Source organism: Chroicocephalus ridibundus, chromosome 10, assembly GCF_963924245.1.
Source record: "Chroicocephalus ridibundus chromosome 10, bChrRid1.1, whole genome shotgun sequence".
Lineage (NCBI taxonomy): Eukaryota > Metazoa > Chordata > Aves > Charadriiformes > Laridae > Chroicocephalus > Chroicocephalus ridibundus.
In genome coordinates, this window is record NC_086293.1 from 18,951,958 (window position 1) to 18,966,747 (window position 14,790).

Here is a 14,790-nt window from a genome sequence, read left to right on the forward strand (position 1 = left end):
TAGAAGTTGTTAATATTCTGCTGTCTGACTGATCAGTAATAGTGAGTGTGGGGAGGGATTGTTCTTATGTACTCATCTTGACCATTGTTGATTCAGTGCCGAACACTTGCTTGGATCGTGTATCCTTAAACCATTTTATTATAGGGTGGCCCATTTGTTGAAATATTCAGTGCTCAAGGCAAGAACCCAGGAGCAAAATGGAAGATTTTTGGTAATCCATCAGCTATATGGAAAGTAAGTTTTTAAAGAAACTTATAAAACCTGGAGTATAAAACAGAGAAATGTGAATGAAGCTTAAAATTAGAAGGTAATGAGGGCTTTGACCTCACAGTGGAGTTGTCACTTGCAGTTCTGTCATTATGACAGACTATGACTACTTAAATTAGTTCTTTATGCCTGCTTGCAGACTAGGTTGGTAGCAGCATAATTTTATAGTTTAAATATTTAGAAAGCAATTTTGCTTTTCTGATAATTAATGGATTGAGTTGGGCCCATTGGATCATGAGTCCTGTCTGTCGGCATTATTTGTTTATAAAACATGCAAGTAAAGGACATATTTCTGTGGATTATATTATTACCATCATATTTGAACTACTGTCATACTTGTAGTGCTGTCTGCCATTTGTGATTTTTTTTTTTTAAAAGTAGCTTTGCATGTTAGTAGCATGGTTGGTTATGAGGAGAAGAATTCTATCAGGATGCTTATGTTTGTTTATTGTTCCTTTTTGTAGGAATATGATAAAGAAGTAAAAGGCTTTGTTTTTGTTCTTGAGGGAAGCAGCCAAATTAACAAAATGCAGCTACCAAAGGAAACTAGACAAACTTGTAAGTATCAAAGAATTAAATGTCTGTGATGTTGTTCTGATTATTAAATCAGTCGTATATTGGAATGTAAAACTTCCATTAAGTTCTCCCTTACTTTGGGTGTAATTCGGTATTAGCAAAGTGTTTTTTCGTTAACTTTTTAGATCAGTTTAAAATAAGTAAAAGCTATAGAAATACCATATTAAAGTAAGTGCTGTAGGGAAGATCCTCATTGATACAAGTTGTCCTTGTGCTGCTAGGTTCACTTCTGTACCTGATCCTGCTGCAGACTGATGTCTGGCAAATAACTTCTGACCCCATTCGGCACTTACTAAAGTCAATAATTCTATTGGCATTACAGAATATGAAATAGGTTCCTGTCCTCTTTCTCATTTTACTTTTTAAAGTATTTTTACTTTTATGTATCAAGTAAGGACTAGCAGTACAAGGAAGTTATCAGAAATTTCAGCCGTGTTTATGTAATCAGTCCTTGATGCGTACTATGGAGTGTGTCGTGGTTTTGGCCAAATTGGCCAATGGCCGGCGACAGATGCTCCCCCCCAGCCTCTCATGCATGGGAAGGAGGGGGAGAGATAAAGAGAGATTTATGAGTTTAGAAGAAACTAAACTACTTTAATGAAATATTAATAGAATAAAAAAGGAAAATAATGAAATAGATACAGTATATATAAACAGTATTAAGTTCCCAGGATGATGTCACCATCAGGCACTGGGGAAGTCCCAGGCTGGACTCAATGGTGGGTGGGAACCGGATTCCAGAGTTGGAGTTAGGAACACACTGATAGGGATCAAAGGCCCATGAACAGACAGGGTCCTCCTCAGACGTCAGCCATTGAAGGAAGAGAGCTGACCCTTTGATTCCTCAGCTTTTATACTGAGCATGGGGCAGATGGGATGGAATACCCCTGTTGGTCAATTTTGGGTCACCTGTCCTGTCCGCTCCTACCCACAGGTGGGACCCCTCTACGCTTTTCCGCTTCTGACCCTCTAACGGGGCAAATAACGAAATTAGCTGACCTTGGTTGTTACAGCAATAAATAGAAGCAAGACCCTCACTGCATACCATTCCTTGGCACAAACTGTCTTATCCCTCTGAACGAACCACTTCAGACACAAGCTGTTAATTTCAGAGAGTTAGAAGAGGCCTAGCTAAGAAATAAAATTGCTGAACAGAAAGTTGGTTCTGTTTTACCTCAAACCAGGACAGAGTGTTTCCTCAGGTTGTCTACTACTTGCACCAGAATAAACCAGAATCAAAGCAGTCTGTTTCTCAGGGCATACAGCAGTCATTATAATTTATGCCTTAAACTCCACTGCAGGGTATTATACCTTATAAGACTTGTAGTAATGAATTGAGCTGGTTTAGAAGTAACTGCTGGCTTCTGAAGAAAAATTGAGATGGTGATTTTGGTCAAATGAAACAGGAATCTTGTAGTATACTTCTCATTCAGGGTATATAATTAGCAATTGTTTTTTCCAAACATACACAAAAATAACAGGAAATTATATAGTTTGTTAATGCACTAAGGCCTTGAAGATTAATCTGATGTCTATAAAAGAAATTTACTGTTTTCTTCAGTATAATAAATATTAGTCTAATTTATCTTTCTGAGAAATCCAACTTTAATTTATTTATTGCCAATGTTACAATAAACTGCTACAGCCTAAAATGAGGATTGAGAATTAGTGTTGCGGGTTATCACTGCTAATAGTTTGGTTTTAAATTTACTTTAGCTAGCGCTACAATACTACAGTCAAATTTTCATCTGTTACCATTCTGTCTTCCCCTGTCTCTTCCTCTTTTGAGGTGTATGTAGCTCAAATATTTCATTTATGTCAAGTATACAATCTCCCAGTTGTACTGTAATCTCGGTGTACTCTTCCAAAATAAAAGATGTTATATGTAATTTGAAATTTTAAAGTGTCATTTGACCCACAAAAGACGGAAGTTCTGAATTGGCATTCTTTAGAAGAGGAACTAATGTTGCTGTTGAGTTTTGTTAAGCCAATGAAGAGCAGCCTGTACCCCCCCGATGGAATAACTAAGAAAACAACATAGGGTTCAATTCAGACCGCTTTGTACTATCTGTTTTCCCTTGATAGCTACCTGAATCTCAAAAGACGACTTCTGTTTGTTGCCTCAGTTAAATCAGTTCTTCTGAAAATCAGAAGCCTACACTGAGCATTGTTGTCATGATCTGGATTGCATTGTTACCCAAGGGGTTTTTGAAGCTGTTTAATGAGGTGTACCTTGTCACAAACGTGAGAGCAAGTTTCATATGACTATAAGATAATCTTGATAGGGAAGTATTACTTTATTTTATAATTCCTATGGGATATTTGGTGTCTGTGTGTTCTTGGAACACAATGTAGAATTGCAAGTAAAAAGAAGTTTTATTTTCATGAGAACCATCAAAGCCACAGATGGGACTTTTAAAACAACACTTTTATTGCAGCTTGAATTGGTTTTCTTCAGGTTTTTCTTGTGTTTGTATGTTGTGTTAACATTGGGAAACAGTGTTGCAGGAGTATAGCTCTGTGGTACAAAATTGAAATGCTCAATCGTGAAATGTGCATCTGCACACATACAGCACATGTACTTAATTTTTTTCCTGTTTCTAGTGGGACTGATCCAGCAATTTCTGACACTTCAGATTTTTGTGCCGCTGGGACAAGACTTCTCCACTGAGTTACTGTAAGATGCATAAAATTTCCTTGAATACTTAATATAAAGTCAATGCCTGATTGCAGACATTAATTGTAGTGGCAGATTTTGCATTAAAGCATGGTGACTTATCAAGTCAATAAGAAGTAATTAAGCTAATGAGATCATGATTTCATGCATGTTTTAAACACTGACACTCCTTTGAAGACAGAACAAGCTCTAAAAATCAAGATGGTATAAAATCTGAAGAAATGGGACATGAATTGATCAAACATGTGAAAATACTGGCTCATGAGCGTCTCCTGAAAATTTGTAAGAGATTTATAAATAACTATTCCAGGGCCCTTTGGTTCAGGGCAAAAAGAAATATATATTCTAATAATAGGGGGGGGAAACCCAACCAAACAAGTTGTAAAAAGCTAGAACAATTTGGAGTGCTCAACTGGTATAATTATGTCTTGTAAGGAAAAAGAGATACAGTTGAAACAGATCTTTTTCATTGGTTTGATGTGGAATGGTTTAATACAGTTTTAAACGTGGGCAGTTGTCAGTCATTGAACACCATTTCTGCCTTAGTGGCACCATCTGTTTATAACCAGCACAGCCCTCTCAGCTTTGTAGCCAGTAGAACATCTAAGATTTGGATTAACAAAAGACATATTATGCCATTAGAAACCCTGCAAGAAAAGATGGGTTGAAGGATATGCAATTAAACTGAGTAAAGTCAATGCAGAATTTTATATTTGTTTGTCTTTCTGTAGGTTTGCATTTATCTGAATCCATAGGTGTCAGCTTTTCTTGATTGTCTGAAGTCTCTTGTGTCTGGAATAAGGGGAAACAACCTTTGTGGGTTTAAGTCAGAGGACAAAATGAGATGCTGAGAAAATATCATTCCAGCTATACCGTAGTAGAGAAACTGTTCATTATAACCTGAATAATCTATTTGATGAAATTAGGATGGTGTGCCATTTCATGTTGCTGGGTAATTCTGTTATCTTTTGTGCCTTCGCGTAAATATAGTCATCTTGGAATATTTTGTTATATTAACAAAGCATATGCTATTGTGAATTGAGTCATATTTATTAAAATTCCTCAGTCAATTTATAACTATCCATGCAGGTATTTTAGTTGCAGTGGTTTGTGAGGTAGTGGTCATTTATAACCTACATCATGTTTGTAACATTATACATTCCTCTGTGGCATGCTTAATTTCTAACATGATTTTAGAATCTGAATAAAGGATAAAATAACTTATTTAGCACAGATCTTCACCAGAGCATATTTTTGCTTCTCCATGGAACATGGGAATTTGAGAGAGAACACAGGGTGTATATATACCTGAACAGTACAATCTCATTTGTTCCCCACTTAGTGCAGAAGTATGCAGAAGTTAATAAAACTTCTTTAAAAATAAATTTAATTCTAAAATTTTGTATTAGAAATCGAGTGTAACTTATTGATGTAGTATAAACTCTTTCAAGAATTGCAAAATAGACAGTGTATTTTATCCTAGCAGACTCATGATAATCCAGTAGATAATGTAGACAAGTCCTCCTTGCTTCATGTGACTGCCATTCAGTTCTCTTCATTTCAGATGTTTTGAAAGGAATCTCTTGCTTGTTTGTGGACAGAATATTGATTGTGCTGGTCCTTCCTGGAGTTTAATGTTCGAAAATGGTTTCTTACATTATCTGACTACTTACTACTGAATCTTTGAGTAGCTTCAAGTGAAAATTGATACCATACCAAGCCATCAAATTTCCTTTATATTAAAAAACACTTTGGCAAGTTTTGTAATAGCTGCACATGATGCTTTATGGTACGTTTCTTCCTCTCCCATTCTGCATAGAGATGGAAATACGAATTTAGTTTGAGCCTCATCCTCTCTTTCGCATTCTGTTCAGTGATCGATCTGATCAGCAAACAAGAATTTCTTCAAGGCCATCCATCACTGCTGGCATTAGCTGAGCTAAATCTTCTAACTTGCTGCTATCAACCAGTCATGCAGGATTCCTGTGATAAATACTGAATATGGAAACAACTGTTTAAATTAGCTGGTTTGCCTTTTCTTTAGAAGAAATTTAAGTAGAATTTTAGAGACTTTGTTAGATGGCATGATTAGATGAGTATTGCCACATTAACAATGTATTGATCTGCCTAAAAAATGTGTAAAATAGATTTTTTGGATGGCTGCACAAATAGTTCCGTAGATATCCAAATGTTTTCTCTGTTCTATTGTCACCTTGCAGGATTTTGTCATCTATTTCTGATCTTGTTGTTTGAGAAGAAATGGAACTAGGAGTGATTACAAACACCATCCAAAACTCTTAGATCTTCTTTTCTGTCATAAAGAGGTTATCTGTTTTCATTCTTTGCAAATCTATCATCAATTATGTCTTATCTCTAATTTTCCAGCTTTCTCTTGAGTAGAAATAAAATATTACTGTATTTTAAGATCCAAGAAAAAACTTTTTAAAACCTAAATTTAATTCTACTTTGTCCTTATTATAAATATGAGATTTGGTATAAATATTTTAGATACTGAATGGTGTTATGAGGGAAGGAAAGAGAACTTGTCCAGGTGCTAATAAAAATATCCTGAGCAGCGATCAATTCCCATTATAGTACTCCTTCATTCTGGGTAGCAAGTTGGAAGAAGACAGAAGTGAAATTTGCCAGTGGTACCAAAATTAAAAACTGTCCAGCTGGTAAGCAGATGTACAGAATTTAACCCACTTTGGCAAGAAAGATAAACTCACCTGAAGGTTTTTAATACTTATTCCTCTTCAGGACTATTGGAGTAAACACTGACTATTTTTTTTAATCAAATTATAATTATTTGGCCTCATATCTGATGTGCTTTCATTAGTCAGTAGAATTATTACCACAGTTGTTTTCTCCCACTACATGTAGTTTCATGAAGATACAAAGATATTTTTCCCCCTTCTGTTTTTCTCACAACCATGTGCAGACAGGAAAAGTATAAGATCATAGTTGAGGCTGGGAGGGACCTCCAGAGATGGTCTAGTCCAACCCACTGCTCAAAGCAGACTCAGCTAGAGCAACTTGCCCAAGACTCCCTCCAGTTGGGTTTTGAGTCTCTGCAAGGATGGATACTGAACAGTCTCTCTGAGCAATCTGTTCCAGTGTTCAATCACCCTTAGAGTAAATTTTTTTTGTATGTTCAAAGAAAATCTCTTGTATTTCAATTTGTGCACATTGCCTCTTGTCCATTTAAATACTGGTGAGGCAGAGTCTGGCTCAGTCTTCTTTATTCCTTCCCATCAGGTATTTATACACATTAGTGAGATTCGCCCTTCAACTTTCTCAAGGCTAAACAATCCCAGCTCCCTCAACCTCTCCTCCTAAGTCAGATGCTCTTGTCTCTTAATCATCTTCATTATCCTGAGCTGGACTCGTACCAGCATGCCTGTGTCTCTCATATCAGAGCTGAGCATTGGACCTAGCACTCTAGCTGTGGTCTTACCAGGGCTGAGTAGGAAGGATCACCTCCCTGGACCTGCTGGCAGTGCTCTTCCTAATGCAGCCCAGATTGCTCTTCTCTTTCTTTGCTGCAAAGGTGCTTTGCTGGCTCATGGTCAACTTCTTGTCCACGAGGAGTCTCAGGTCATTTTGTACAAAGTTGCTTTCCAGCCAGTCAGCCCTCAGGCTGTACTGGCACGTGGGATTGTTGCTCCCCATTTATAGGACTTACAGTCTGTAATTTAAAGTTATGATTTTGTGTTTTAAATCTAGTTTTGTTTTGTTTTTTTTACTTGTTGAAAATGATCAGAATTAAGGCAGATGCTTGGTTTTTGCTCACATGTATTTTTCGCCAGGGAGAAGAATTTCAGAAAGCTTGGGAATAATCAAGCACAGTTGGTAGGCATTAGCTTTTGAAAATTTGGCGTTTTCCGAACTCTTTGGAATGACTTCTCAGAATTGGCATGGCCTGAAACCACAGTTGTAGTTTATTTTCACTCTGTGAGGACTGATGTTTTTGGTCATACATAGAAGGTTAGTGGATTTATAACACAAAGAGATGTTCTGATTTATCGAATAAATGGGAACTCCGTGGAGTTTCAAACTCTGGAACACACCTGATAAGGTTTAAGAAGTTTTCTGTCAAAGTTTAGCTAGTTATGTGTAGAGGAATCTGCAGGGGAAAGGGATTAAAATATCTACATTCTTAAAGCAGTTGTACTTGTTGATAAGAAATTTTATTGCGAGGCTTGTGAACAGCACAGTATAGATTGTTGTACCATATTTCCTTTTTTCAATCAGTTTCTGTAAATATAAGTTTATTACTTTCAAATTTTTAATAACCAGAACATACTAGATTTTACATGCATAGCTAATTTATTCATAGACACCATAATAGCTTGAATTTATGTGAATTACATGCTAACGTAATTAGTCATCATTTTAGCTTTGCTGACAGAGATATGATAAATTATTCATGTTAATCTAAAGACCCAGCATGTTTTCAGACACAGAACAATAAAAATATGAATCTCAGTTAGTCTTGCAAAACTTCAACAAACCTTTTAAAATTAGAAGCAGGATATAGATGCTAATTCTATTGTGTACTTCTGACAGGATTTGAAGATTTTAGATAGAGGCTGAAGGTAAAACTTGTTGAACAGATTTAGCTGGAGGGATTTTGAAATTACGGTGTCTAATAACTAGCATGAGGCTTGCTCCTTGAATTTTTGTGAAGGACAAGTGAAATACAGAAATGTTCTTAAAAGTATTAGGGTATGTTAAATTCCATAACTTACAAAGGAGATTACGTAATATATTTAAGAGTAAATATTTTTTTAACAACTCTTCCAGTTATCACTTTCACTAAAGTACCAACACAGCATGGGTGGTCATTTAGAAAACAGGTATCCCAAAAAAGATATCTCATGATCAGGGTGTCCTGCTTCCAGATACAAAAAAGGATCCATGCAATTATTATATAACTGATAACAAAATGCACAGTCCTAGTTAAAATTATGTTGCTAATTAGATTAGCCACTTGGTCTGAAAGAAGATAGGTACTTTCTTTCCCCCTAGGCAGGATAAATCTGTTACTCTTATTCTGCATATATTTCTAATTTCTCACATTTGATACCTTTCATTGTTTCTGCAGTTGCAAAACTGTTCAAAGTCTTCTTATATGAATAACTTCATTGCTTGTTCAATTAATCAGTATAAAACATCAGGCATGGAGAAAGACTTTTTTCACTGTTGAGCTTCTGTTCTAGAGCTTGCACGTATCCACATTTGGTCAAAATCAGGATAGATGATTCCTTATATTCTTTTCAGTCAGGACTTTATTGGCAGGCTTTCACCATGAGCTCAGTACAGTTGATAATCCTTTCCTAAATCTTGCCACTAACATTGAGATATTTTGCTTTATTTTAAATTGGTAGGCCAAAACATTTCACTTGCTGTTCTGACCCTGATGTGCTGCTATTCTCTTATGCTTTCAAAAAGGGATCAAAGCAAAAACAGAGGTAAAATAATTTAACTTACTGGAACACTGTATCAACAGGTTGCCCAGAGAGGTGGCGGAGGCCCCATCCCTGGAGACATTCAAGGCCAGGCTTGATGAGGCTCTGAGCAATCTGATCTAGTTAAAGGTGTCCCTGCCTCCTGCAGGGGGGTTGGACTAGATGACCTTTAAAGGTCCCTTCCAACCCGACACATTCTATGATTCTGTGATCAACCTGTTTCTTAAAGGGAGAGTACAGTGGGAGTCTAATGGCACAGACCTTGGTGAGAATGATTTTGGTACATCCTGCAGGAAATTGAAGGATGGGGTTAGAAGAGTACCAGCTTTTCACTGTAAAGATAGACTGGAATTCTAACTTTAGATAAAACTGTTACATTCTTCTGAATGCTTAGTGACAAGTAAATTGAGATCTGAAAAGAAGGAATACTTAGTGAGAGATTATGATAATCCAAGTAACATACTTAGTTTCAAACTGGAAAGGAGATGGTTTGAGTCTGGTTAGGGCCAGGTAACTTACAGAGGTCCTGAATTCAGGTTCTTGACTCAGCTATGTAAAAAAAAAAAAAAAAAAAAAAAAAAAAAAGGAACATTTTCAGAATAAGTTACAATGTGACTTCTTTTAAAATATCCTACATCTGGGTGAGGTCTGATTGGCCTAATTAATGCCTTAAACCAGTATTTTCCAGTGCGCATCCTTCTGGTGATATGATGAAGTCTTCCAGGTTGTATTTGGCAACAGTTTGTGTCTGCAGACCAGGAGGAGTCAATGTGGGAAGGCAGAACAAACATGAAAGCCGAGGAGGAGTGCTGAATAGGTGATAAAGAATGGTAGGGGAAGCGGAGATCATTTTGGCAAGGAGGGGAGAGTGGAGGGAGGGGGCCTCTTCTTTTTCCATGCATCACTCTCCTTTTGGCTGATCACTTTGGGCCTGATAATGGACAGGTTATCCAGCATTACCATTTATTTAAAGGCCAGGAAAACAGAATGATGAACAAAAATGTATTTCTCAGACTTTTAATAGAAATAGCATATTGCTTTCTTCTCAGACCAGAGCATACTCATCAGTCTGCCAACCTCAAATTAGATAAAATTTGTACAGTGAAGTCAACAGCTGTCAGAAAAAGGAATATTTCCTTCATCAGGCTGTTGTATCCTCCGAGGCTGATGTTACGGGATTTGTCTTGTAGTTGTAGTGTCTGCAAATGAGCAGCTAGTGTAATTGCTTTTTTTGCATATGCAGTTACAGGCAGTCTTAATTTAGTATAGCACAATACCTTTAGCTTAGTAGGCTGATGAAACATGGTGTGCAGTCTGTACAGTTCCCCCTTCTTCCACTAGTCACTGCAGTCCAAGATCAAGAAGGTTATTTTCGTGTTGCCATATTTCTGCATAATATTCAAAATGCCCTGAAAGTAATTCTTTTAACCAGTATCACTTTATCTTTGTTTAACTATATCTTTGCTGTGTTGGAACCGATGGGAGAGATACTTTGTTTTGTTAAGTCTTAAGTTGCTAGGTAGTGAGTCTACTTTAATCTACTATACAATATGCTATTAAATAATAGAATAAAACTTATCATGGTGTTAAATATGTCCTGGTGATATTACAGAATAAATTATTGTCTTCTAAGACTTTAGAGAGAGGAGAAGTACTAATTATGTATATTTCAGTTGGTGGATTAATTTAAGTAACATAAATCAAACTGAATACTGTGTGTGTTTGGTTGGTAGAGTTAGTTATTCAGGATTTTCATATGCTGAAGAAAGGCAAGGCATGATCCAGTGTTAGCAAGAAGACTTAGTTTTGTCTTTTTAAAGGGCAGACTTCTTAGCAATTCTTAGTAATTAGAATAAATGGTTTAGATGTGAGAAATACGGCTGTACTTAAGAGAACTGTTACATATAGCAGGTGTGAACATAACCTTTTCTTTGCCTTTGTAAACTTGAAAGGACAGATTGTCTCTTTAGAATAGATAAATTAATGGAAAGAAAAACGAAGTGGAAAGAATAACAACCAATAAACTGAAGAAAAGAGCCAACGGAATTAGTTGCAGGCATAAATAACTGCATTATGAGGGTAATTTGTTTAGATTCTTGAAAAGAAGTAGGCACTAAACTTTCCATATATTAATACTCATTAGACTACTTTGTACTGAACAAATTAAAAACTATTTTCTAGAATTATGGTTTTCTAAACGGTTTGGCACAATGAGCCATGCTTCAGAGGAACATACCACTATGCCTTAAAATGGAATTTACTAAATACTTGAAAATAAGAGAAGGGTGAGCTCATTTCAAAACCAAGAATCTTAAAATATTGATAGAAGTTTCTAGAATATATGTTATGAATATTAATGACCACTTCTAGAATGATTTTTTGAAACATGTGAAGTCCTAAGAGTAATGAAACTTTCACAACAAATTATTCTTGATCTGTGAAAATACCAGGTCATTCTTTCAGTTGCAGAATGGATTGCATATATGTCAATATCTTCTAGGGTGAGCTCAGGAGTCACCAGTTCTTTGTAATTGCTAAAATTCAGAAAGTTTTTCTAGTCTGGCAACCATATTTGATTGTTCTCTTTTTTCATCTGCCACCAGCATTACTGACTTCTTATGTATACTATTTAAGGGGACTTTTTTGGGGTTTCTTCCTTAATTCTTTCCAGAAAAACATTATCATCAGAAAATTCCAGTATATAAAAATAAAGCTGGTTCTTCACAACCTGTTCTCTAGGTCTAGGTGACATATCAGTCTTCCCGATCTCTTATTTTGTGGAGATTTGATTGATTTTCAACATAACTGAGTCTGTTTTTATGAGGTCAGAACAAAATGCTCAGGATTTCAGATGATCGGGCAGCCAGTTCAATAACGTAGTATCTTCTACAAGATGAATTTACAAGTAGCACATCAAATAAAACATATATGAAGTACAGACTGCTCCTGAATAAGGAAACTTAAGAATCTGTAAGCATGGCAAATCAGCTGACCATTGCTATTCCTTTGGGTTTCCTATCTTTAAAATAGAGATGATGATACTATAATGTTTCTGAGGCACATACTTTTAATGGAGAAAATGTCACTACAATTGCTAAGTACTCATGTACCAACATACTAGTAGTTAATCTTTACCAGAGCATTCTATCTGGATTTTCACCAGGATACAAAGAGATTTCCATTATAATAAATTATATGGGAGTTGTTCTTTGCTTAGCAACATCAGTGAAATATCTGCTTTCTTGTTTGGTAAGCTTCTCCTTTAAGTCATTTATGAGAGAAACACTTCCATTTTAAGCATAAGTGAGCCTGATAAATGAAGCATCCCTTCAACAGTCCAACATCATTTTTTTTAAGTTCATTTTAAGCCTTGAATTGAACATTAACAAATGGTTATAAATTATTATACATACAGAAGCAAAGTGAATAGGTAATCTGAGAAGATGAGTTTATCTGTACTCTTCGGTAGTTGCTACCATTTACTTGCAATCTCACTATAGTTACCATTGTGAGGAGAATAGTCAATCAAAGTTGAAGATATAAAATAAAATTGAAAATTGAATCGGAAGGTTATTTTACTTTCAAATGCTTTGCAAATGTAGATGTTAAGTGTGAAATGAATGCAGTTAATGACCATGGCTGGGGGAGTCATGCACCTGCTGATCACAGGAATATTATTATAAATGAGGTTGATTTTCCTGTTGACTACCTCATTTTTCTCAACATGGTCTCATTACTTTTCTATCACATGTCTGACCCTTAGATATAAATACTCAAGCACAGACATAATAAAAATACATTAACTCCTATATAGATTTTTTTTAATGCATCTTTGAAAATCAAGATGTGTGCTGCAGATGTTTCTTGGCTTTGTAGGTTTAACATAGGTAGTGCCTTTTGAGAACAGGAAAAAAAAAAAGGTTGAGTTTCACAGCAAGTACTCTTGAGTCATTTTACAAGTGAGAGTTCTAATATTCTAACTTCCTTTGAATTATTTCAGAAAAGAGTTTCATCAGACCCTTGTTTTATTTTTATTTTCTAAGAAGCAATGTAACTGAAAAGTCTGAAAGTTACACCAACTCTCAAATAATTATCTTTCTTCTCCCAGGAAATAAATTATTTTACAGAATTTTAGGACCATTTTCATTCTCCAATTGTGCCTGTTCTTCAAATGTTTCACCTACTTTGGCCTGTAGGATATAAATATTTTTTTTACTTTAAATTTATTTACTGAAATAAATTTTAAGATTCTTTAGGTGTGATTATAACTATATATCGGTTTGCTGCTTCTTTACAGCATACATACCATCACAAAACCATCTTATTTTAGACTTATATGACAGTCTGATATAAATGTGTGTATTTTCATGTAAATGAATGTGTTTAGTATTGCACTTTAGAATGTAACTGAGCTGTACATTTACTGATGGCCTTTTTATTCCTAAGGTACCTAATATTCTTCAGGAGGGAGAAAGATAAAACTATTCATATAAAAATAAATAATAAAATATTGAACTAATATTATGTTGTAGCATCATTTAAAGGAACATCCTCCATTGAGAATTATGCGGTTTGAGCTTCAGCGAGAATAGTATTTTTATTTGTGTTTCAGCCATCACAGTACTGCAACTTCGTGGTTCCTCAGCACAGTTGCTCAGTTCTATACATAACCAGGAGATCTAGGGGAGTTTCATGCAACCAGTACTCCAGTTCTTTGAAGTTCTTTGGTGCCTTAATTTCTTAGCACTTCTGAACATAAAGATTTAGAATAGAGTGGAGAGTTCCTGAAAACTACATCCATAGGTTTTTCTTCAAAGGGCATATGAGAAGTGATGGATGGAACTAAGCCTTGATCTGGGGCACAGGCTTAGCTATGCAGCAAACTTGCTGATGATCTTGGGTTAATTATTTCACATCTTGCTTAAACTTTTTCCAAAGTAAGATCAAGCCCAGGTCTTATGATGAAATCACTTTTCAAAGATTTGATGGTATTATTCATCCATACATAAATATACATGCAGCTCATACTGATATCTACTATGTGAAATGATAGCAGCGCTGAGGATATAATGTTCTTCGCCCCAGCACAGTACTGAAATTTCTGCCTTTGAAGTGCATGTGATTTATGAAAGGAACTGCCAGTCTTTCAAAAGGAAACAGCTGGTAGACTCTTCCACTTTGTTTTGATTTGCCCAGCCACATTATGAGGATGAATAGATTAAAGGACAGATTGTCTGCAAGGGAGAGGAAGAATCAATAAGTTCTGGAAAGCTGACAGGCTGTGTTTGCTTTGCATAGTGGTCTTAATGACTATGGGGAAACAAGAAGGTGCTCCCGTGTTTTTATCGCCTGCACTAGTAGAACCTTTTGATGTTTACATACTTGCAGTATTTTTTATACTGTCCTTGTTTGAACTTGTGAATTGCTAAAAATAGCAAAAGTATGTAACTTGCTCCAGAGTTAATGCCCTCCTAAATTAACCTAAGGAATCCTTAGAACATTTCAGGGTGTTTATGAAAATTTTGGGTGACAACATTTCATTAGTTAAGCTACGAGTAGTCCTTACTAATGAAAAAGTATTTTCAGTAATAATAATAAAAAATTATAATCTACAGGGCAATCTCACAATTTTAAAGAAAACCCCAGCATTTAAACGTAATGATTACGAGTAATTATTTTTAATAACACTAAGTAGTGACAAAGTTGTTTATTGTAATTATTTGTCATATTCTCAGAGGGGCTGCTAATTACAGAGAAACACCCATCTGTTAGAAACAGGCTTGTTCAAAAATAATAGGC

At 35.7% G+C, this 14,790-nt stretch overlaps 1 protein-coding gene across 1 annotated transcript in view; it reads left to right on the forward strand.

Annotated features, from left to right (window-relative positions):
* Window positions 1-14,790, forward strand: part of CFAP20DC (CFAP20 domain containing) — a 99,880-nt gene that overhangs the window by 7,276 nt on the left and 77,814 nt on the right. Inside the window, exons 3-5 of the mRNA XM_063348478.1 lie at window positions 145-234; window positions 732-825; window positions 3,448-3,520. Of these exons, the coding sequence (XP_063204548.1) occupies window positions 145-234; window positions 732-825; window positions 3,448-3,520 (257 nt within the window). The remainder of the gene's footprint in view (window positions 1-144; window positions 235-731; window positions 826-3,447; window positions 3,521-14,790) is intronic.